Below are 22032 nucleotides of genomic sequence, written 5' to 3'. Positions count from 1 at the left end.
CAGAGAGCCTGCTTCCTCCTCTCTCTCTCTGCCTGCCTCTCTGCCTACTTGTGATCTTTCTCTATCAAATAAATAAAATCTTTAAAAAAAAATTTACTTATTTATTTATCTAATTTTTTCCCCTGAATATTTATTTATTTATTTGAGACAAAGAGAGAGAGAGCGAGCGAGCATGTGAGCATGAGTGGGAGGGGCACTGGGAGAGGGAGAGAGAGAGAATCCCAGGCAGATTCCACACTGAGTACAGGGCCCAATGCGGGGCTCAATCTAATGACCCCAAGATCACAACCGGAGCCGAAACCAAGAGTCAGACCCCTAGGCAATTGCAGCGCCCAGGCGCCCCTCAAACACACTTTTGAAACAATTATAAATATTCTTGAGTTTTTATAATGCGTTTACATGCTGTTGGATTGCCAGCCCACATACCCTATTTTTTCCCCCCAGAGTTCTTACATGATGCCAACTGCCTATTATGGTGAACTTCAAAAGGGGTAAACACTCCCACCAGCTATGTAATTGCCTGCTAGATTTTTTTTTTAAAGATTTTATTTATTTATTTGACAGGCGGAGATCACAAGCAGGCAGAGAGGCAGGCAGAGACAGAGGAGGAAGCAGGCTCCCCGCTGAGCAGAGAGCCTGATGCGGGGCTCGATCCCAGGACCCTGAGATCATGACCCGAGCCAGAGGCAGAGGCTTAACCCACTGAGCCACCCAGGCGCCCCAAGCCTGCTAGATATTTTGTGACCACCTCTACTCGGACACGCCAGCAGAACGTTTCAGACTTTTCAAGATTTGAAATCACTGCATTTCCATTCGTGATTGACTCAGCGCCAGGGAAACTGGGGGCGGAAACCAGAGCAAAAGCTCAGGGAAGGCCGAGAACAGCAGGGTGAGTCTGGTCCGCCACTGAAGGGCCACCGAGAGGACCTCTTCAAGGCTCCTGCCACTCAGCCAGTCTCCTCCCCGAGGCCCTGCTACTTAGCAAATCCCAGCGACCTTCAGTCCTACTTACCCCAGGGGTTGGCGGTGCCAGAAACGGGCTCTGGTTGGCCTTGGCGCCTCCCCCAAACGCTCGCCTGGCCCCAGGCGCGCATGTCCGTCTTCCAATCGCTGTGAAGTCACGTGCTGTTGACCTCAAGTGCATCATCACCGCACACACCTGTGCCCGGCTCCTGGCCCTCCCATACTCGCGGGGTGCGGGGAGGGGAGGAGAGTGGGGGGCCAACCCAAGGGTCTTGGTCAGACCCAGCCCTAGGAGGGCTTTCTTTAAGTCCCCCGCTTTTTATTTTTGTAAACTTCTTTTTTCTTAGATTTTATGTGTTTGTTGGACCGAGAGAGTGCGCAAGCAGGCAGAGAGGCAGGCAGAGAGAGAGGGAGAAGCAGGATCCCCGCTGAGCAGGGAGCCCGATGCGGGGCTCGATCCCAGGATCCCCGGATCATGACCTGAGCCACAGTCAGGCTCCCCCTCTCTACCTTCTAAAGGCATTGAGAGGGGTGCCTGGGTGGCTCAGTGGGTTGGGGCCTCTGCCTTCGTCTCAGGTCATGATCCCAGGGTCCTGGGATCGAGCCCCACATCGGGCTCTCTGCTCTGCGGGGAGCCTGCTTCCTCCTCTCTCTGTCTCTGCCTGCCTCTCTGCCTGGTGTGATTTCTCTCTGTCAAATTAAAAAAAAAAAAATTTCTTTAAAAAAAAATAATAAAGGCATTGAGAGCGGACATCATAACGGGGAGAGCTTGCTTCATCTTCTTGAAGGCGACTCATCTCCTGGGCTCCCCAGAAGTGGGCAGTGCAGGTGTTTTGTTTTGTTTTGCTTTTTTTAGAAGATTTTATCTATTCATTTGACAGACAGAGATCACAAGTAGGCAGAGAGGCAGGCAGAGAGAGAGGAGGAAGCAGGCTCCCTGCAGAGCAGAGAGCCCGATGCGGGGCTCGATCCCAGGACCCTGAGATCATGACCTGAGCCAAAGGCAGAGGCTTAACCCACTGAGCCACCCAGGCGCCCCAGGGCGGGCGTTCTGGCTGATCTCATTACACAGATGAGAAACCAAGGCCCAACCGAGAGAGAGAGGACCTTCCTGCCACCCAGTGGAGACTGGTCCCGGGTCCAGGTCCGGCCGACGCAGGACTCTGTCCCTCTTAGATCTGTGTTGCCCTGGGGGACCTGTGGGAACATCGTGGCCCACACTCTGCACGTGGCCCTGAGATTTCTCTTGTATTTTCCCTCTTCCCGCCCATGTCGCTCCCTCTCCTGCCTCTACCGTCAGGCCCTCTCTGTCCTCGGTTTGGTGTACGTCCCCGTATCACTCACCAGTGGCTGCTGGGAGATACACGGTGGTCTTGGTCTGTGGCGCCCCACACAAAGAGCCCAGAGGGGTGTCTTCGGTTTCCTCAAAGAGCTCTGCCGTGGTAAACGGGAAATACGCTTCTGTTTTTCATAACGAGCCCCTTTCGACCACACCTGAGTTTATGTCAACGACGTGACATTTGGAAAGCTCCTAGGGAATCCCAGGTCGGGGGCTGGTGGCCCAGGGAAGCAGCCTGAGGAGAAGATTGGAACTTTCTGCCCCTTCCTTCCTTCTTCCAGAGAGAGGACTTGGGCTGGTGGTCGAATTAATCCCCAGTGGCCAACGGCTCAATCGATGATGCGTACATAATGAAGCGTCCATAAAAACCCCCAAACTGGGAGGCCTGGCTAGCTCAGCGCATAGAGCATGTGGCTGTTGATCGTGGGGTTGTGAGTTCAAGCCCCATGTTGGGTATAGAGCTTACTTAAAAAAAAAAAAAAGGCAAAAACAAAAAAGCCCAAACTAGAAAAAACGTACAATACCTAAAAAAAGTATTCTTTGTCCCCTAGTGATTTGAAATGCCATTTTTTTCATGCACCAAGGACAAAGGCAGTTCTCAAGGTCCCCTCTCAGCTTAGCCCAGGACAAGCTCCCATACATACCAGGGGTGTCCACAGCCCACTTGGGGTACCACCGGCTCACTTTGTCCTGCCAGGCACAAGTATGAGGTCCCAATGCGGGGCTCGATCCCAGGACCCTGGGATCAGGATCTGAGCCGAGGGTGGACGTTTAACAACTGAGCCAGCCAGGTGCCCCTGTCTGGCCATTTCAGCCAGACAACTTTACCCTACATGCTACTCGACACAGTATAAATGATTTCCCCCAACTATACTGTCTGTATCGTCATTTGATGAATGCGTCTCTTCTCCGCTAATGGTAAGTCCACCACCATGTCCCAGCGCCGGGCCCGGGGTCTGGCGTCATTGCTGAGCGAATATTGACTGCGAATATGGAGCCCTCCCTGCTGTGTACCCAGCCAGTTGGCCCGTGGGTACCATCTTGCTTTACAGGATTGGACTGACAGCTACCATGTTGTGGGGTCAGGGTAGAAGCCAGCTTCTCTGCTGTGTCCCCGCTTCCTGGTCCAGATGTCCCCAGCCCCAGTGAGTCCTAGCATGAAGGGTGGGGGCCCGGAATGCCCAGAGGGACTGGGTGGGGGTAGGGGGGCAGGCCAAGCCAGATCGAATTGTCTGTTCCCAAGGACCTAACCTGCCTTGTACCTTTGGGGTGACTCATGGGACGAGGTGGGGCTTCTGCCCGCCCCCCAGACACAGAGCAGCCGGCTAAAGGCTCCCAAAGGCCCACCCAACTCCACGTCGCCAAACAGGCCCTAGCTCCGTGGTAGCCATCGCAGCCTGTCCTGTGGAGGTGCAGGGGGAGAAGTGGGGCCCTTCCAGGGGCGGCCAGGCTCTTCCCCGCCCTCCCCAGCAGAGCGATGCCCCAGGTAGGCAGTCTGGGGTTTCCTGGTGCAGACAGCGGGAGTGCACGTAACCCAGGCCCTTCCGCCTGCACCAGCGTGGCCTTGGGGCCGCTCACCGAACGTTGACAGAGACCCCCCCCCGTGCCAATATCAAGGGGGAAAGACCCCAGAGTTCACTGACCCCACCCTGGTCCTGAATCTTTCTACTGCATGGTGGTCCAGCCCCTCCCAGGTCTGCTTGAACACCCCTCAAGACAGGCAGCTCACCACCTACCGGGGCTCATGAAATCATCACACACCTGCAGTCATAAAGGGAATGCCTCCTTTGAGTGAAATCTCACAATTTGGGGGCCAAGAGGCCAGCGACCTGAGCTCATCCCTGACCCACCTAAACCTCGGGTCAAGTCCTCCCTGCTCTGGGCCTACATCTCCCCAGCTGGACAGGGGGCAGCTGGAGCTTGGAAAACTGGGGCCTTGTTAGTCACTATGTTCAGTGCACCTGCTGCGCGGTTTACTGAGGGGCTACTATGTGCCAGGACCACTGTGGGCAGAAGCTCAGGAGGCAGTGGGGGCTGGGAAAAGGGTGGGCACCTTACCCACTCCTCCCTCCAATAGGCCATCAGAAGACCCCACTCAAAAGAGGCACCCGGGGATGTCTGATGACTTGAGCCCCCTCTCAGCTCCCCATCCCCCCTGCCCATCCCCCCCACCTGTGCCCGATGGCACTCTGTGCCTTGGGGGCTCTCCCACTGCCCCGGCCCCACGGATTTGGGGCTCAGACAAGGACGGGGTTCCAGGCCCAGGGATCGGAGGTCAAGGCTGAACCCGGGGATTCCATGAAACACTCGTGGGGGCTCTGAGCAGCCTCAGCTGGTGAGCAGAGGGAGCAGGGCTGGAGACCAGGAGGGAGAGGCCAGGATGACTAATGAGGCATTCCTCTCTGTCCCTCAGGGAGAGAAGTCAGGGGGAAGAATGGTTGTCAAGGGCAACACATTCTTGCCCGTGGGTAACTCTAGCCTGTGTCACACGCAGGGAGTGGGGTTTCGGGGAGGCGGACTGGATGGAGTGTCTGAGCCTAGGAGCCGGAGGTCTTCACTCATTTTGTGGAGGAGAAACTGAGGCCAGAGCAGGGCTATGTGTTAGGGCTCCCCCAGTAAATACGGCAGAAAGGGGAGCCCCGGGCTTCTGTTTCGTGCTCGGGGCCCTGCCCTGGGAGTCAGGGGCGTCCAGGCGGGGAGCAGCGCAGGGTTGGAAGGAGAGGGACGGGGCGTGGCCGTAGAGGCTTCTGGCTTCTGTGGGGGCGGGGGAGGCCACCCAGGAAGCTGGGCCAGGGACGGCGAGCAGGGGGACCCCGGCCTACACCCAAGTGCTCCACTTCCACAAATCGCCCACCGGGCTGTATGGCAGGGGGCTTAGTCCTCTCAGGCGGCTGTAGCTCGATGCCGCAGACCGGGGTGCTCCAACAAGACTCGGGGTGCCGGGCCGGCCCAGTTGGTAGAGCCTGCCGTCCTTGTCTCCGGGTTGTGAGGTCAAGCCCCACGTCGGGAGCTTACTCAAAACCAAACACCAAGTATCTGTTTTCTCACTCTGGAAGCCCACGCTCCAGGGGGCAGGGTTGGGTTCTCTGGAGACCTCTCTCCTTGGCGACCTCACGGCTGCCCAGTGGCGGCCTGGTCCCACGGTCTCTCTGCACGTGCACCCCTGGTGCCCGTGTCCTTGTCTTTTTTTTTTTTTTTAAGATTGTATTTATTTATTTGACAGAGAGAGATCACAAGTAGGCAGAGAGGCAGGCAGAGAGAGAGGAGGAAGCAGGCTCCTCCTGAGCGGAGAGCCCGATGCGGGGCTCGATCCCAGGACCCTGAGATCATGACCTGAGCCGAAGGCAGAGGCTTTAACCCACTGAGCCACCCAGGCGCCCCCGTGTCCTCGTCTTTTATCGAGCCGCCGGTAGGATTGGATGACGTCCCACTCTAAAGGCCTTACTTAATTCCCTCTTTAGAGACCCTACCTCCAAATACAGGTGCATTCTGAGGCACTAGGGCTTACAGCTTCCACATAAGAATTTTCCACAATTCTGGCTCTCAAGTGCATGTGCCTCCCCTGTGTGGGGGACACTCCCTAAGGACAGGGACAGAAGCTCCCACCGCGGGACCCAAGGAATGTGTTTGTTCTGCGCTGAGATCCCCAGCGTGATCTCCAACCCTGGCCCTCTCAGAGTTTCCAGGAGCTTCCTAATCTCTTCTAGAACATTCCTTCCCCACTGAGCTTGCCAAGATTGGTTCTTGCTCTTTGTGGCTGAGAACACGCCGGGGCCTGGGGGCTGGAGAGGGGTTTCCAGGTTTCCTGGGTGGGTGAGAGACCCCACTTTTCCCACCATTGGAACGTAGTTCTACCCAGTGAAAAATGATTAAGAAGCGATTTATCCAAATGAGAGGAACAGCGAGTGAGGGGACCCATGACAGGCAAATAAATGTCGGGGCTTCTGGTTCTCTTCCCCCCAGATTTTGCCAGTCACAAATTTTTGCCAGTCCCAGGGTTTCTCAGGATGATTCAAATGTTCTGACATTGGTTCGGCAATCAGCAAACTGAACACTTCAGGTAGGTACACTGCACAGGATTTGAATTATATCTCAACGAAGCTGGTATTTTTTAAAAAAAGGCAAAGATTTATTTGCCTTCCACAAAGTGGTCAGTCAACAAACGTTCAGTAAGCACCTGCCGGGGAGCCAGGCACTACGCGAGCTCTAGCGCCGCCACGGTGAGCAAACCAGACACACGGTCTCTGTCCTGGAGTTTCCAGTCCCGTGGGAGAGAGGCAAAACTCACCCTTTTAAATGTCTAATTATAAAATAGAAATTTTACTTGCAGCGAAGGGAAAGAACAGGGATCCCAAGAGAGCTGAAGGGTCAGGAAGAGCTTTCCTGAAGAGGAGACGCAGGAGCTAAGGGATGATCTGGAGGAGCAAAGGAGAGAAGTGTTTTACACTGAGAGGGGAAAGCAAGTGCAAAGTTCCTGTGGCAGGAGGGCTGACTAGACACCCACGTGTCTGGAACACAGGGAGCAAGGGATGGATCAACGGGGTCTCAAAACTGAGATGGTAAATCTAGATTCTGGTCTCGCAGTGGGAAGACTGCAAGTTTTGAGCAAAGTTCATAGTCCGGCCCCTCTCCATGCTGGGAGGAGGATGGGTGTGGGGGTCTGGAACACCGATGTGGAGAGACCAGCTAGAGACAGGGTGGCTGGCTGGGGATTGCAGAGATGATGGGCAGGAACGCGTGGTTCAGAGGCAAAGAGGAACAAAGTGAACCCAGAGGGTGAGAGGGAGCGGCGGTGCCCCCCTCCCCCGGTTTCCACCTGCTGTCATCCTGATTCCTTTGATTTTTGTCCTCATGAGTCATCTGTGAGTCATTACCCCCACAATCTCTGCTGTTTTTTCCTTTTTTAACAATGAACTTGTTTTTAGCCACTGGATTTGGAGGCCTTTCCTCAAATATGGTCCTGGGGACAATTTAAAAGGCCATTTAATAAAAGATTTGCCATAACATGGCTGTCATTACAGACTCTGCTCAAGGCTGTCATGGGCTGGCCTGCGCAGTGTGGGGTCCAGCTGGTGATCCTCTCTGGAGCATGACTGTGGGGCCTGGTCTTGTCTCCCCGGGGCCCAGTCGGGTGGGGCCCATGCTGGGCCATGACCAGTCCTGCTTCCCCTTCTCTACGTGGCTTCTGCGACACCCTGGCGTGCCTGCCGCCACAGCCTTGAGCCAGAACACCACCGTCCGCAGGGCTCCCAGGAAAGCCTCCCGCTGACCTGGGGTAGGCGGCCATCCATGTAAAATATTAACTTGTGAACTCCCCCATTTGCGAAGGTGGCATCCCCAGGACCCCCTTTTTTGGGGGGTCTGCTCTGAGGCAGGCTGGGGGACAGAACCACTTGTAGGACATAAAGCGCCTCCATTTTGCAGTCACACACACCCCCACCCCCGAAACCCAAGAATGGCCTCTCCTGTGGCGTCTCCTTCATCTACAAAGTCCCTGTCCTCTGGCCACCTCCCGAATATTCTGGAATCCACTCCCTCCTCTCCAGCTCCCTTTGTCTGCCCTGGTTCAGGCCTGGTTCCATACGTCTAGAAGACTAGGCCAGTCCCCCTCATCCTGGCCTCCAGGCCCCTGGTCCCTGCTGCCAGCCGCTGCCCCCACAGGGTGAGCCCTTTTACCCCTGGACTCCCCAACTCTCTCGCTCTCTCTTCCTCCGTCCTTCTGCCCCTGCTTGACTCACTTCCATGTGCCCCTCAAGACTCCTCTCCAAAGCCACCCTTGGGAAGCCCCCTTGACCTCCAGGTGGGGTCGCTTTCTTCCCCTGGGCTACGTGTGACCCACTGTGCTGCGACGCGTGCCCTGGGCACACATGGTGCATGGCTGGGGCTGCGTCTAGGATCCGTATAAGCCACGAGAGGGCCCTGGGACACATAACAGCCCGGGGCAGGGCAATTCCTGTTCCTGCTCCATCCTCCCGCCCTGGGCTGGCTCATTCCCGTCTTCCTCCTCACCATACCCCCCTGGGCGGGCCCCGAGCTGGGTGTCCCGGTGTAGAGCGCCTCTCCCTCTGGTGTTGCAGCCAGGCCTGGACAGGACAGTGGGAGACAGGCTCTGCCGGACAGAGCTGGTGAGCGTGGGGGGCACTTTGAACCCTTCTCCGATTCCAAGAGCCCCAGACGGTCCCAGGTTCCATAGCAGCAGAATTTCACAAGTGGCGGCCCAAACGGGCTGGCTCCCATGGCCCATGTCACCCAGGACCCTGGAGCCTGAGCTCCTGACTGCATTTGAACCTGCTTCCGCCTGCACCTGGAGGAGGTCTTGCGGCCGGTGGGGGTGGACAAGTCACGGAGCCTCAGTTTCTCCATCTAGAAAACAGTGGCGGTTGTGCACTTTGGACGACACAGAGTAGGCCCGCAAGCGGGAGCATGACTGCTCATCCCTCTGGCTTGACCGAGACGAGGTCTGGAGCCCTGACCTCCGGGGACCCCACTGAGTGGCGGCTACTTCGGGTCACTGCCGCAGCCACCAGCCCCCAGGGTCCCGCCGCTCTGTGAATGGGAGTGCGCATGTGCGGGGCTGGACGGCTGCGGCGCGTCGGCGCCCCCGTGTGGCCACAGCAAGAACCACCGGCCTTGCCAACAGCAGGACCTAGCCAGGATACGGGTGATGGGGGGGCGGATAGACTGAGGGTCAGGCCGGGTACATTCTGTGGGCCCAGCCCTGTCCCCTGCAGAGCAAGGCTCCCTGCACCCCGCTCCCGGAGGCTGGAAGCTTCTGGTCGGGGCGGCCTCTGCACATTACCTCTAGCCTCTCCTGGACCCTCGCAGGGCTGCTAGGGTTGGTGATGTGGGAAACTAAGGCAGAAAAAAAATGATTAAATTTCCTTACTACTCACAGCGCACTGACAAGTCCTTGAAACGGGCAGAGTGACATTCCTGTGGGGACTCAGCTGCCTGGATGTTGACATTTTTCTAAGGGCAAAAGGCAATCTTAGCTTGACCCCCAGGACTCTGTAAGTCAACTTTACACATAAAAATTCATTTGGAGGGGCGCCTGGGTGGCTCAGTGGGTTAAAGCCTCTGACTTCGGCTCAGGTCGTGATCCCGGGGTCCTGGGATGGAGCCCCACATCGGGCTCTCTGCTCGGCGGGGAGCCTGTTCCCCCCCACCCCTCTCTGCCTGCCTCTCTGCCTACTTGTGATCTGTCTGTCAAATAAATAAATAAAATCTTAAAAAAAATTTCATTTGGAAACTTCCTTTATCTCTAAACCCTCAAGATACATGTTGGCAATTATCCTCCAAGCATATGACGCACAGATACACATTTAAGAGTCTCGTGACAGTTTTTACTAAACAGTAATAAATGACTTTTCTTAACAACAGCGAGCCCCCTCAGACCCTGGAGACCTTGCTTCCAAAATTCCTGAGAGACGTACGCTCTCCCTAACCCCTCCCAACTCGGAAGTATATATAACGAGCCACTCCTCACCACCCCGGTGCCGCTCTTCCTGCCCATGGGTCCTGTCCCTGTGCTTGAATAAAACCACCTTTTTGCACCAAAGACGTCTTGAACCCTGACATCTGTTCCACATCAGTGGGACTGCAGGCAGGGGTGGGGAGGAGGGTGCAGGGGCTGGGAATGAGCACCCTGGCCTTGCCCCCACACTGGCGGCAGCCACGCCCCAGCCACAAGGGCCAGGCTAGGGGCTGAGGCTGGGGAGGGGGTCCAGGCCAGGCTCACAGCCCACGGGCAGGGTGGGGGCCTCGCTGGGTGGGATGTGGTGGGTCACGTAGCACTTCCCCATGAAGGAGCCAATTCTCAGCTGCTCCGGGGCCTCCTCCGGCCACCACAGGCTGGAGCTGGATGGGGAGAGGAGGCAGCACTGGGTCCCCGGTCCTCCCGCAGTCTCTCCCTGTCCTTCCTTCTAGAACCAGCTGCTGGCCCACCTCCTCCAGGTGGCTGCCCTGACTACCCCGGTATCAGGTCTCTGAAGTGACTGAGGGCTCCTTGGAGAGAAAACAAGGCCCAGGAGGAGAAAGGCCGGGGGCCAAGGGCACAGTGAAGGGCAGGGCAGAGGGAGGTGACCCCTTCTCTGAACCTGGCTTCCGAGGGGCTGCTGGGCCACCGCCCTGCCCTCCAGGTGAGGCAGACTGGGGGTGGAAATTCCTGGAACATCCCTGGAAAGGGGCTTCCAGGCGCTGGGACCAGTGAGAAGGGAGGGTCTCCCCCGGGGTGGGGGAGAGGCCCTGGGGCTATCAGCACTCACAAGCGTGCGGTGGACGCTGCCAGGAAAGCCAGGAGCAGGAGGCCGGCCAGGGAGGAGAGGACAGCGGTGATGATGATCATAGCACCACTGCGTCGCCCTGGCCACATGTCGATGGAGGCTGGCGACTTCCCTGCGCACAGCAGCCGCTCAGAGGCTGCCCCGTGACCCCAGAGCAGTCCCTTCCCCACCCAGGTTGCCTCTCAAGGCCTGACAGCCTCCTGAGCCCACCCTTCTGTCCATCTCAGCCAGGCATCCGTGCCCTGCCAGCCTGTACCCCCACGGCTCCGGCCTCTTATTCCCACCTTCTAGGCTGTTCCTGCCAATGTGCCTGCCCACTGCCCTGGCCCCCGCGGGCAGAGCTGCAGCAGACCTCAGGACCCACCACGTGGCTGCCCCGTTCCCTGGAGCCTGGCGTTCAAGGCCTTCAGACGACAAGAACCCCCCATCCCCTCCGCTCCCTCTCCCATCCCCCCCCAACAGCCCGGCCTCTGCAGCCTGCCTCCCAGGTGTCCCTCACAGCGGACACTGGCCTCCCCTCATGTGCAGTTTCCTTGGCCTGGTGAATCCCGGGTGCCTTAGGGTCCTGCTGAGGGAAATCTCCCAGAACCCACCGCCTTGACTCCGACCCTGGCCTCCTTCATGTCCCGGCCCTTCTCCACCTGCAGGGCTTGGCCCAGGGCTGGCGTTGGAGGGGAAGGCTGCTTCTGCCCATGACTGGGCTGGGACCTGGGCACCTGAGCGTTGGCCAGCATTTGAGCATGGACAGACCCGGTGTCTCTGCCAGTGAGGCTGACCCGGTGCCCCACCTCCCCTGCACAAGCTTCTGCTTGGGGGAGGGGCTGGACTTGGACACTGCGTCCCGGTCCCTGGTCTCCCTGGTTTCGTGGCGGCAGGGGTAGGCAGGAGCCAGAGCAGACCCTCCCCCAGCGCTACCTTGGTGAAGAGTGATGGGGTCGGACCACCTGGTCTCGGCCTGGGGTGAGCCCCTGGCGTCCATCAGGAGGAACTTTACCCTGCGGAGAGGAGAAGGGGGAGGTCAGAGCCCCAGCTGCCTGCCCACAGCGGCCAAGCTCCAGGCAGTTCTGGGCCAGGCTCTTCTGGGGCACATTGGGGGATCCTCTGAGACCGCTCTGACCACAGTGACCCCGGCCAGCATGTCCCAGTGCGTCTGAGCCGCTGCTCTCCAGAAACCCTATCCGGTTTAGGAGGATGTCACATGCAGAGGGCCTCAGGGTGACTCAGTGGGCCGGATGGAGCTCGGAACCCCAGGACTCCCAGAGAGAACGGCTGGCCAAGTGGCATCTAGGAAGCCATACAAGGCCCCCCGGTTGGCTCTGGCACCCTAAGCAAAGGTCCAGGGAGGGAGGGAGGGAGGGGTGAGGTCAGGGCGTGCTCAGAGCCTGGGATCCCGGAGGGGAGGCGGGCTGAGCACTGAGGGCACCATAGACTTTGCATGGGAGCTCAGGTTGCATCTTTGCTCCAGGAGGGGAGCCCCGAAGGCGTCTCAGCGTGGAGGGACCCAGATCTGCGGGCACAGAGGGCAGCCAGCTCTGGTGGCTGCTGGGGATGGGGGCAGGAGGTGAGAGGAGACCGAGCCAGGAAGTGGGCAGGGAGGAGGTGGGAAGGCAGTCCTGTCAGGGCGGGGGGCCTGGCAGGGGGCAGGGGGAAGCTGTGTGTGGATGGAAGTGCGGTCCCGCTCGCACCATGCCCACCTTCCCTGTGCCCTGAGCTGTTCCCCTCGGCTGGACTTGGACTCCCTGAGGACCCCGGGCAGCTGCCATCTGGACACTTGCTCTCCCACTCTGCCCTGCCCCCCCCACCCATGACCCTGGCAAACCCTTGCTGCCCTGTGCCTCAGCTCCTTCACCTGAAAAAGTGGGTGCTGGTCTGCTTGCCGGGGGCTCACATTCCTGCCAGATCTGCCTGCGGGCTAGTGACTGCAGCCCAGCGTCCCCCCCAGTCCCCAACTCTGGGCCAGAGACCCCAGCCTGGCCCCACCTGTCACGGGCAGGCCTCCTGGAAAGGCCACATTCTGCCTGCCCCCAAGCTGGGGTGAGGACTCCTTGACCCCACAGAGGCCTAAACCAGAGCTTGTGAAGGGGCAAGTTCTGGGGAGAGGCTGGGAAAGGCAGCTCACCTCCCCGAGAGCCCCCTCTCCCCCAGCACAGCCCTGTCCGTCCCAGGATCCAGGCAGGGGGACCCACCTGTAAGGCCCGGGGCTGGGGAGCGGGCTGTTGCAGTAGGGCGGCTGGAGGAGGTCAGCAAGGCAGCCGGGGTCATTGCCCACCCGCAGCAAGGGGACGTCCCCGCCGCCGCCCGCGGGGTCCTGACAGGGCAGCTGGTCCAGGGACAGGGGCAATGTCATATAGTGCCCCTCCGTCCACAGCCGTGGGAAGGCTGGGATCTCGGCTCGTGTCTGTGGGTTCTGGAAGTCCCTGGAGGCTGCGGGAGAAAGGGACAGACAGGTGGGGCAAGGGAGCCTAGCCCCTTGCGGGGTCCAAGGCCCCCCAGAACCTGGCCCTCCATGCCTCAGGGCCCAGAGGCTCCCTCCAGGCACAAACCAGGTAACTTTGTCACCCTCCCAGAGCCCGGCAGGGTAAAGCCCCATGCCTGGTCCACCACCGGCTGGCTCTCCTCCGCCCCAGACCCGCGCCATGACCCACCGTTGCTGAAGGCCACGACCAGCCAGATGGTGCTGGCAACGCCGGCAAGCCCGTCCAGGACGCAGCGAGGCTGCTCCAGGGAGAACGTGGTGGCTGTGACCTTCCCTTCTAGGTCCCAGGCTGTTATCCGTGGCGTGTAGGGGATCAGCTCTGTGGCCACAGAGATAGGCATGAGGGTCCTGGAACCTGCTCTCTCCTGTTGGCGGGGGGCGGGGGGGTGCCCCAGCCCCTGGGGTCCAGCCAGGTGAATTCATCCCAGGATCCCCACTCACCCAGGCTCATACAAGGCAGGGGACAGACCAGTGGCCCCGTGAGGAGGAGCAGCCGCCATAGGCCAGGCTGCCTCCGGGGGAACCCCATGATGGCCCCCTGAGCTCGCCCTTCTCCCCACATCCACAGCCTGGGGCTGATCCGGCTACCTCCTGCCACACCCCCGCCCCACGCCCGGAGGAGCTGGTTAGTCCGGCTGCAGGGGGAGGCTGGCCGAGGCCTGGAAAGACCTGAAAATGTAAATGCGCCCCACCCTCTCCCACTCAGCCAGCCTACCCTAAGGGAGCTGGGCAGGCCTGTAGGGTGCTTCGGCCGGGGCCCAATGCCAGGACCGAGGGGGATGCCCCCAGACCTCCAGATGCCAGCCAAGCCCCCCAGAGTCCCATGTCTGAATTGGGGTCCCAGCCAGCCTCTCTGCCCCAGAGAGGACCCGGTCTCTGGAAACATGGGCACAGGGCCACATGCCTGAGATTCCTGCACCCCAGGTGCCAGGAGCCGCCCTCTGGCCTTCCATCCCCACCCAGGGAGTGGGAGCAGGATGGGGGATGCAGAGGCCCCACCTGACCTGTCCAGCTCCAGCCCCGGGGCCAATCCCCCTGCCCTCCCTGCACAAGGCCACATTCTTGTCTAACAAGAGTCTGGAGTCAGCGAAAGGCCCTTTGACAGCTGACAAGCCTCGCACTTACTTTACTCTTTTTGGTTCTATTTTTTTTTTTAAGATACAATTTTTTTTAAACAGATAACTCACATAAAACTCCCCCGTTTCAAGTGCACTCCTCAGCGGGCTTTCACGAGGTTGTGCAAACATCACCACTCAGCTCGGAACGTGCGGCTCGCCCTGAGAGGACACGCTGTATCCATTCAAAGTCCCTCCCCATTCCCTGCTCCCCCCGCAACCAGGCATCTGCTCTCAGCCTCCACCGACTTCCCTGTCCTGAACACTTTGCATGGACGGAATCACTCCAGTGGTGAGCTGGGGCTGGCTTCTTCCCCTTAGCGTCCTATTGTAGCCTGTGACCAGCCTCTGTTCTTAGGGTTCCAGAACTCTCCCTCCACTGTACGGAGACCAGGCATTTTGCTTCCCGGCTCCACAGTGGACAGTTGGGCTGTTGGCTGTTACGAATGATGCTGCCACGAGCGTTCACGTACAAGTTTTGTGTGGACCTGTTTTCTGTTCTCGGATACGCGCCTAGGGGTGAAATCGCTGACTCACAGGGTAACTACCTTTTCTTTTTTAATCTTAGTTTTGTTTTGTTTTTTTTAAAGATTTTATTTATTTATTTGACAGAGAGAGATACAAGTAGGCAGAGAGGCAGGCAGAGAGAGTGAGAGGGAAGCAGGCTCCCTGCCAAGCAGAGAGCCCGATGCGGGACTCGATCCCAGGACCCTGAGATCATGACCTGAGCCGAAGGCAGCGGCTTAAACCACTGAGCCACCCAGGCGCCCTTTTAATCTTAGTTTTAAGTCATCTCCACACCCAACATGAGGCTCGAACTCCAGATCCTGAGATCAAGAGTCACATGCTCCACTGAGTCAGCCAGGCCCCCCTGCCGCAACACTCAAATTTACAGATGGAAGAAAAATGCTTTAACATATAAAATACTCATCTTTAGACCAACACACAAAATAGACTTTAATTTTTTTTTCTTATGGAGAAAAGGGGCTTAATGGAGGCAAAAGTACGCCCGGCCCACTCAGGATGCGGCCGGTCTCCCCGGAGCCCCAGGCCCCAACCCAGGCAGATGGCAGGCCGGGGTACTGGATCCTCCTAAGAGGGTCGAGAAATTAGAACTTTGAGGATGGGGTCAGGGCCCGGGGCAGCAGCCCAGGTCGTGGGGAGGGTGGGCTCTCGGGCCTCACCGCAGCCCTGGTCCCTGGGGCATGTGGGTCGAACGGGCCGTCGGCGGGCTCCCTCCTGCTGGGACGCAGCAGCACACACGCGCGGGCGCACGCACGGCCTCTCCGCCGACCAACACACCGGGGCCTGCTGACTTTGGCTATAGGGCATTTATTGCAAACAGAACATCTGAGGTATGAGAAGCTGACCCGGAACCACGGCTGACCGGGCTACGATGGGGCAGTCTCGCCTCACCCCACGCCGGGCCCCCGGCACTGCGGACCCAAAGCAGCCCAGGCCGGGGCCCCGCGCGCTGAGGTAGCTGCCTCTTAAGCCCCCACGAGCAGAAACTCCAGGCTTGCCCAACTCGCACGCAGATCCAGGCCTGCAGGGGAGGAGGGGGGCGGAAGGCAGGCCCCCGACAAACACCGCAGCCTCCGAGAAAAGGCACCTTCCTGCCTGCCCATCCTGGGGACAGCCCAGCCGGCAGCGCGGGGAGGGGGCGGCTGGTGGCCGGAGGCAGGCGGGTGGGCCAGGGCGGGGCCCGGCCAGGCTGGTGGGGGGGTCACTGCTGCTCCAGGCAGTCCTCGGTCACCCCCTGGGCCGCCAGCTCAGCCAGCACATTGTGCAGGTAGTTGGGGTCAGGGTAGCCGTGGCCTGTCACATTGCGGTCCATCTCTGTCTTGTGGTGGATCTCATTCCACACCACCGTGTCCGTCTCTCCCGTGGTGCTGGACGTCCCCACTGTGAAGATGAGTCGCCTCTTCCAGGCCACCTTCAACAGCTCCAGGACCTGCAGTGGGGGAGGGGAAGGGGAGGAGGGGCTCCTGAGCCGGAGCAGCAGGAGGCCAGAATCCGCTGGCCACTCCCCTTTCCCGGTCGGATGTGCCCCACCAGTGGGGACCAGGGCAGGCGCAGCGGGCACTTGCCTGGACTGTTCGACCTGTACCATGAACCGCTGGCAGGGCCCGGGCTGGCCGCTCTCCTAAGTGACCGGATCTAAGTCAGCCCTACCTGCTGGGGTCCCTAGCCTCCAGCTCCAGTCCTGACCCCCTCCCAGAACTCCCCCTGCTGACCTGATGGCCCAAGAGGACACCCCACGTCGGAGGGTGCCGCCACCCGCTGCTCAAGCCGCACCTGGGGCCAGGCTAACTCTGCCTGAAGTCCAAGTCAGGGAACCCCGCCTCTCTGTTCCTCCCCTCGCTCAGCTGTCCGCAGGCCACTCACAGCACCGAGGGAGCGTTTTCAAACCTCCAACCAGCAATGCCCAGGGCAGCCTAGGGACGCCCGATGCCCCACTGCCTCCACACCGGGTTCTGGTTCTCCCCTGGAATCTTCCCAGCCTCCAGCCAGGCCCACCGGCTGCCACTCCCGAGCGGTTCCGTCTGCTGGGAACGCTCTCCCTAGTCCCAGTGCGAGAGGTAGCTCCGCAGGCTGTCCCAGTCTCCCAGTCCTCTCCTGTCCCTTCCTCCCCTCCACCGCCCCCCACCCTGACCCACTGATGTCGTCACGCTAGCCTGACCAAAGAGCAGGTGACCTGGCCCGAGAGGTTGCTGAAAGAGGCCTCCCCTCCAGTCATCTCTCCCGGGGGAGCCAGCCCGCCGCACAGCGACCCGCGGGAGGGAGGGCCCGGCGGCCCCAGAACAAGAAGCAGGAGAGCAGGGCAGAGCTGCCATGGCCCCCGGGCTGGGCCCTCCCCACCCACCTGCTCCGACTGCCCAGCCGGGACCCTACCAGCCGGGGGGCCCTGCCTCACCTTGCGGCCCTGGGCATTGTCTGGAAGGTAGCACTGGCGGGGAAATCCCCTGGCGGTGAACGGCTTCCCGGGGTTGGGGTGTTCCGGGCCCTGCAGGAGGAACGCAGACACTGGGCCTGGGAGGGTCCTGAGAGGCGCCCAGCAGCCCAGCCCACCCTTTGCCTCTCCGGCCCGGGCTATTCGTACACCCGTGACCAGCCCAATCCGTGTCACAGACCCCGCCCCTCAGAGACCCAATGTGATACGGCCTCCCCCCAGCGACCGCCTTCCCTGACCCCGTGACACTCGGTTTGGCATCAGACGCTTCTGCCAGTGTCCCAGCCCTCCCTGATGAGACAGGAACTCATCCAAGGCCAGGACACCCCCCCCACCCCGGTAGTGCCCCTGTGGGCGCTGGGCTCTGTGACCGGGGTGGCCGGGCCTCCTTCCAGACGCCCTCACCGTTTGCTCGAGATGGGCCTGCAGCGGGGCACGGGGCAGGGACCGCGAACAGGACGGAAGGGGAGCACGCGGTGACGGTGGAAGGTCCTTGCTCGTGCCCTCTGCCACTCAGAGGCACACCACACACACCTCCACACTCCCCCTGCTCGGGGGCTCTGAGGCTGTCAGGGATGTTTTTAAAATTTACTATGACCCACTGAGAAGAAACGGAGGGAAACCGCAGAAAAGCACATGATTGAACAAAACAGGGACACCCCACCTGTCACAGACAGGCCCCCGTGGGTCCTGGTCTCCACTGCCCTGGACCTTGCCCACCTGCCACCAGTTCTGAGGTCAACCCGGGCCCAAGCAGGAGGATAAAGGGCCTAGAGCTCCTATGTGGGTCTCTACTGGGACCCTGGGACCTTTGGCTCGGGCTCCTGTCTTGCTCCTGCCATCAGGGCCAGCACCACCACACCCAAAGAGCAGTCCTCTCTGCGGGCACCTCCCTGCCCTGGGGGACCCCCCGGTATTCACCCCCAACACAAGCATTCTTCCTGCTCTAGACACCTGGCCTTCTACCCAGTACAAGTCGAGCTACGATGTCTCCGCCTCCAGGATACCCTCCCTGCATTAGGAAAGGGCTGAAGGACATCTCTTTGCTTCCGCAGCCCTAAGAGCTTGTTCTACTCCCAGACACCGGTGCCTCCTGGTTCCTGAGAGCCTGAAATCGGGAGACCGGTGCCTCCTGAGAGCCCCAGGGACCAGACTGCTGGGAGAGGGGCAGCGCGGGAAGAAGAGGGCCCCAGACTGAGAAGGACCCATTCCAGAACAGGCCAAGGAGGCTCCTCTCGTGCCGGGGCCCCTTACCTGGATGCCGTGAGGAATGTTGTAAACTATGAGTATTGTCCCGCAGTCCTCATGGCCAGGGAGGGACACCTGGAACTTGAACACCTCCATCTTCCCCCGGGGCTGGGTCCCAGTTTTCTCCCCGTAGATGGTCTTGCAGGAAGGACACTGCAAACTTCCGTCCTGAGACAAAGCAGAGCACCACAGACTGAGCCGGTGGCCCCGAGAGAGCACCTAGCATGGCCCCCTGCCCCACTGCAGGTCCCCGGCTCATCACCTCCATTCCCTCCCAGCACAGAAACCCGACCGCGTCCCTAGAGAGATGGTCGGCACAGGCGCGAGGTACCAGACCAGCATCGAGTAGGCAAATCAGGTTGGAGCACGAAAGTCTTCATGGTCGAACAGATTTCAGACCCAACAAAAGACCCCAGGCCCGGTCAGCTGCTGGCACAGGCCCACTGGCTGGCGCAGGGCGGCCCAGCGGCGCTGCAGGAGAGGCCACGCCACGCCCCGAAGTCTGCCTCCCTGTCCTCCCAACCTCTGTCCGTTCCGGCTAAGTGCCACCGAAGGACAGCGGCCAGGGGTCACTTGCTGCCTCCAGCCCTCCAGCGGCCGACCTCCATCCTGCCACGGGCCCAGGCCCACAGACAGCTCGAGGCCGCCTCCGAGAGTGTCCCGGGCGCCCCGCAGGGCAGCAGCAGGAGCGGGGAAGGACTGTGGGCAGGTGACCCCGCTCCCCCGGGGGCAGACATGCAGGCACCTTGTTCCCGTTACAGTACATGGCCAGCAGACACAGCAGGTGGAAGGCATGGCTGCACTTGGCAAGGCGGCCCACAGCCACCGGCCCAATGGTCTTGCTGTCGGTCACGTCGCTGTAGCCGGACACCACAGCCAGCTTCTCCATACAGATGATGCAGTCCTGGAGGGAGACCAGCACAGGGCACGCTCACTGATGGCCCGCTGCGCCACAAGGGCGGGGGGTGGTCCTAATAGGAAAAGGCCTTCGCTGCTGAAACACCAGGATTACGGGCAGTCAGTCCTTCAGTCTGCTGGTCCACAGGCAGGGAGACAGATGAGTCACCAGGATCGACGCCCTCAGAGGGCCCGTCACAGCAGAGGGGATGACAGAGGGCCACAGGCACAGGGGCCGCAGGGGCCTTAGAGGTCACAGCAGCAAGGCCGAAGACAGCAGACTTCCTTCTTGGAAGACAGGAAATAGCAGGGCAGGAAAGGAGAGGACAGAGCTGCAAAGCTGGCTGTCACGGGGGAAGGGACAAGGCGGACAAGGACGGGAATGGGCACAGCAGGGAAAGGGAGGAGAATGTTCTGAAGCAGAAACCAGCCTAGTTTGGAAGGGGCAGTGGCAGCAGCAGGGGCAGGGGTGAGTAGGGTGTAAAAGGGGCGGGCGGGGCAGGACCAGATCCCGAAAGTTCTGAAGGCCGAGCTTGGGAGCGGGACTTTGTCTCCCACATCAGCGGACCGGCTGAGGGGTTTCAAGGTGCGGCCTGGAGGCCAGGAAGCTGGTGCAGAGCAAGCCAGTTATTCCAGGGGTGGGGGGGCACAAGGTGAAGGTAAGAACAGAGACTGGTGTGCTGTCCCCTGGGGGCACAGACAGCGCTGGAGGGAGGGTGGGAGACACGGGGATGACCTCCAGGTTACTAACCCTTTACTAGCCAGAGCTGCAGGAAAAAGAGGGCAGGGACGTCCGTTCTATCCTGGCACGAATGCCCTTTAACCCACGACCCATGCCTCCACCCCGCCCCAGAGTCCTTGGGACTCTCCACTCAAATCAGAGACCAGGGGCACAGCAGCCCCCAAAACACAGCTCAGCACAGAAGCTTGGGTCCAACTGAAGCTACTATGAGGGTCTGGCAGGCCCCGTAATGGCAGCAAGGCCAACCGGTTCTCCCACAGCCAGAGGGGCAGGACCGCTATGGGGACAAAGCCACTTCGCTTTTCCCCAGCTCGGTCCTCGGAGACTGGGGCGGGCTCTCCCATCCCTCGTCTCCAGGATGGCACAGGCAGAGGGCCCGCAGAGGCCCGGTGAGGAGCCCTGCTCCGAACCACGGCTCGTGAGCGGCGCAGCTAAGACCAGAATGCAGGCCTCTGAGGCCAGGCCACCTCCCCTTGCGACGGCCTGCCCCCTCCGGGACGCCGGGAGATCACACCCCAGGACCCGGAGTACGGCCGGCACCCAGCGGCACCTCGGTTAGCGCCCGCCCAGCAGAGAAAAGGCTGATACCCTCCTCCGGAGCCACCCCCGTCTCCAAAGCAAACCAGCAGCAGCACGGCTCCCGTGACACGTGCCTCATCCGGGGCCGCTTTCAGCTCTTCTGTGTACTTCTTTATCACCTGCTCTGGCTCAGGCTTTGGAGTCTCTCCTGCAAGAGAGAAGAGCGTCAGCGGTGTCCCGAGGAGTACGCACCGGGGTCGCGGAGTCCAGAGAGGAAGGAAGGCAAGGGAGAGGCCCAAGCTGCCAGGAGGGACCCAGAGAGGGGGCAAGCGTGCAAGAGGAGAGATGCGGCGGCAGCACGGACGCTCGGAGCTCGGCCGGGCAGAGCCCTATGGGGTCCCCCCGCGGGAGGCCCGGCCCCAGGAGCCCTGGAGGCGACGCACAAGGACCAGGGACAGCTGCCGGGCCCAGCCCTCAGGAGCCACGTGCCGGGCCTCCACCACATCCCCACGCACATTCGTTCCGGAGGCTGGGCCCGGGCTCTTCTGAGGACACACAGAGAAGTCAAACAGCAGCTTCGACCACAACTACTCTGGAGCGAGTCCTGGCACCGCCGTTTCGCCCAACCTCTGTTACTCCTGTGAGAAAGCCAAGGCGAGAGAAGGTCCGGGAGCTGAACATGCAGCGGGCGCCTGCCCGGCGGGCGGCTGTGTGCACGCCAACTGGGGACGATGCTACATGGACACGGTCACGACAAGCCTTGGTTTTCTCTCGCCTGGCCCTGGACTGTGGGGTCTCAGCGACACGCCGCGTCCGGGAAGGAGCCCCGATGCAGGAAGAGGGGCGCCCCGGCCACCCCACGCGTCTCGAGACCGCCCACGTGCACAAAGCTGGGAGGGCGGCCTGGCCGGCATCAACTCTGAGCCTGGCCCCACATGGGCACCCCCATGCCCCTAAAACGAGAGACTCCCCCAGCCGGAGAGAGACCTGGGCAGACCCAGGGCTTCTCCAGCCAGAGGCAGCGGCAGAATGACAGCGAATGGCAGCAAAGCCGTGCGGGAGCAGAAAGGATGGCCGGGGAAGACCAGCGCAGCCAGGGAAAGCTCCTCTTCCTGCCTCGGGGTCGCTGGGCAGGTCCCGCTCCGAGCCTCTGTCACCAGAGGGACCCCAGCCTGAACTTAAGCTCAGAGCCACCAGGTGTGGCTGCCAAGACAGAGAAGCCTGAGGGCTCCACAGCCAAGGGCCCTCAACACCAGAGAAAGCCAGGGGACCCGAGGAGGGGAGCAGAGGCTGGGAGCAGGCGACGTCAGGTTTGATTCCGGCTGTCGCGCAGGGACCAAAGCACACCACCTAAACCTCCCCTCACCTCAAAATGGAGACGCCCTCCTGACCCACAGCGTGACTGTTGTGAGAGGCAGCTACAGACAAAGGAACACCACCCCACCAACACAGAGACAACCCCCCCCGACAGACGTCTCCCCAAACCCTCACCCCCCAC

General features: G+C 60.5%; 2 protein-coding genes across 6 annotated transcripts in view; both read right to left on the bottom strand.

Annotated features, from left to right (window-relative positions):
* Positions 1-9664: 9664 nt before the first annotated feature.
* UPK3B (uroplakin 3B) lies at positions 9665-14336 on the bottom strand. 3 transcript variants are annotated; one of them, XM_045992550.1, is made up of 6 exons: positions 14259-14336; positions 13230-13379; positions 12771-13008; positions 11500-11579; positions 10567-10696; positions 9665-10159 (listed from the first exon to the last, which is right to left on the bottom strand). In XM_045992550.1, the coding sequence occupies exons 1-6, from the start codon at positions 14305-14307 to the stop codon at positions 10000-10002; spliced, it is 807 nt and encodes a 268-aa protein (XP_045848506.1). In that variant the 5' UTR covers positions 14308-14336; the 3' UTR covers positions 9665-9999. The 3 variants fall into 3 exon arrangements, with proteins under 3 accessions (XP_045848506.1, XP_045848505.1, XP_045848507.1); XM_045992549.1 differs by lacking the exon at positions 14259-14336 and adding an exon at positions 13502-13611; XM_045992551.1 differs by lacking the exon at positions 14259-14336 and adding an exon at positions 13502-13659 and having other exon boundaries at positions 12771-13379.
* Positions 14337-14936: 600 nt separating this feature from the next.
* DTX2 (deltex E3 ubiquitin ligase 2) overlaps positions 14937-22032 on the bottom strand; it is a 36071-nt gene continuing 28975 nt past the window's right edge. For all 3 annotated transcript variants that reach the window (XM_045993116.1, XM_045993119.1, XM_045993117.1), the window contains 5 exons: positions 20669-20742; positions 19122-19280; positions 18383-18544; positions 17093-17182; positions 14937-16129 (listed from right to left, as the gene is read on the bottom strand). In XM_045993116.1, the coding sequence (XP_045849072.1) occupies positions 15902-16129; positions 17093-17182; positions 18383-18544; positions 19122-19280; positions 20669-20742 (713 nt within the window). In that variant the 3' untranslated portion in view covers positions 14937-15901. The remainder of the gene's footprint in view (positions 16130-17092; positions 17183-18382; positions 18545-19121; positions 19281-20668; positions 20743-22032) is intronic.

The sequence above is a fragment of the Meles meles genome, chromosome 21 (assembly GCF_922984935.1).
Source record: "Meles meles chromosome 21, mMelMel3.1 paternal haplotype, whole genome shotgun sequence".
Lineage (NCBI taxonomy): Eukaryota > Metazoa > Chordata > Mammalia > Carnivora > Mustelidae > Meles > Meles meles.
This window is presented reverse-complemented; position numbering and strand designations above follow the sequence as displayed.

What these genes read in the sequence shown, in the direction of transcription:
- UPK3B (XM_045992551.1), bottom strand. Translation starts at nt 13,560, where the DNA reads ATGGCGGCTGCTCCTCCTCACGGGGCCACTGGTCTGTCCCCTGCCTTG. An exon ending in CCCAGCCCCGGGCCTTACAG is followed by an intron (nt 11,580 to 12,770) that starts GTGGGTCCCCCT and finishes TCCTCTCCGCAG; the next exon opens with GGTAAAGTTCCTCCTGATGG. An exon ending in CCCCATCACTCTTCACCAAG is followed by an intron (nt 10,697 to 11,499) that starts GTAGCGCTGGGG and finishes TGCTGTGCGCAG; the next exon opens with GGAAGTCGCCAGCCTCCATC.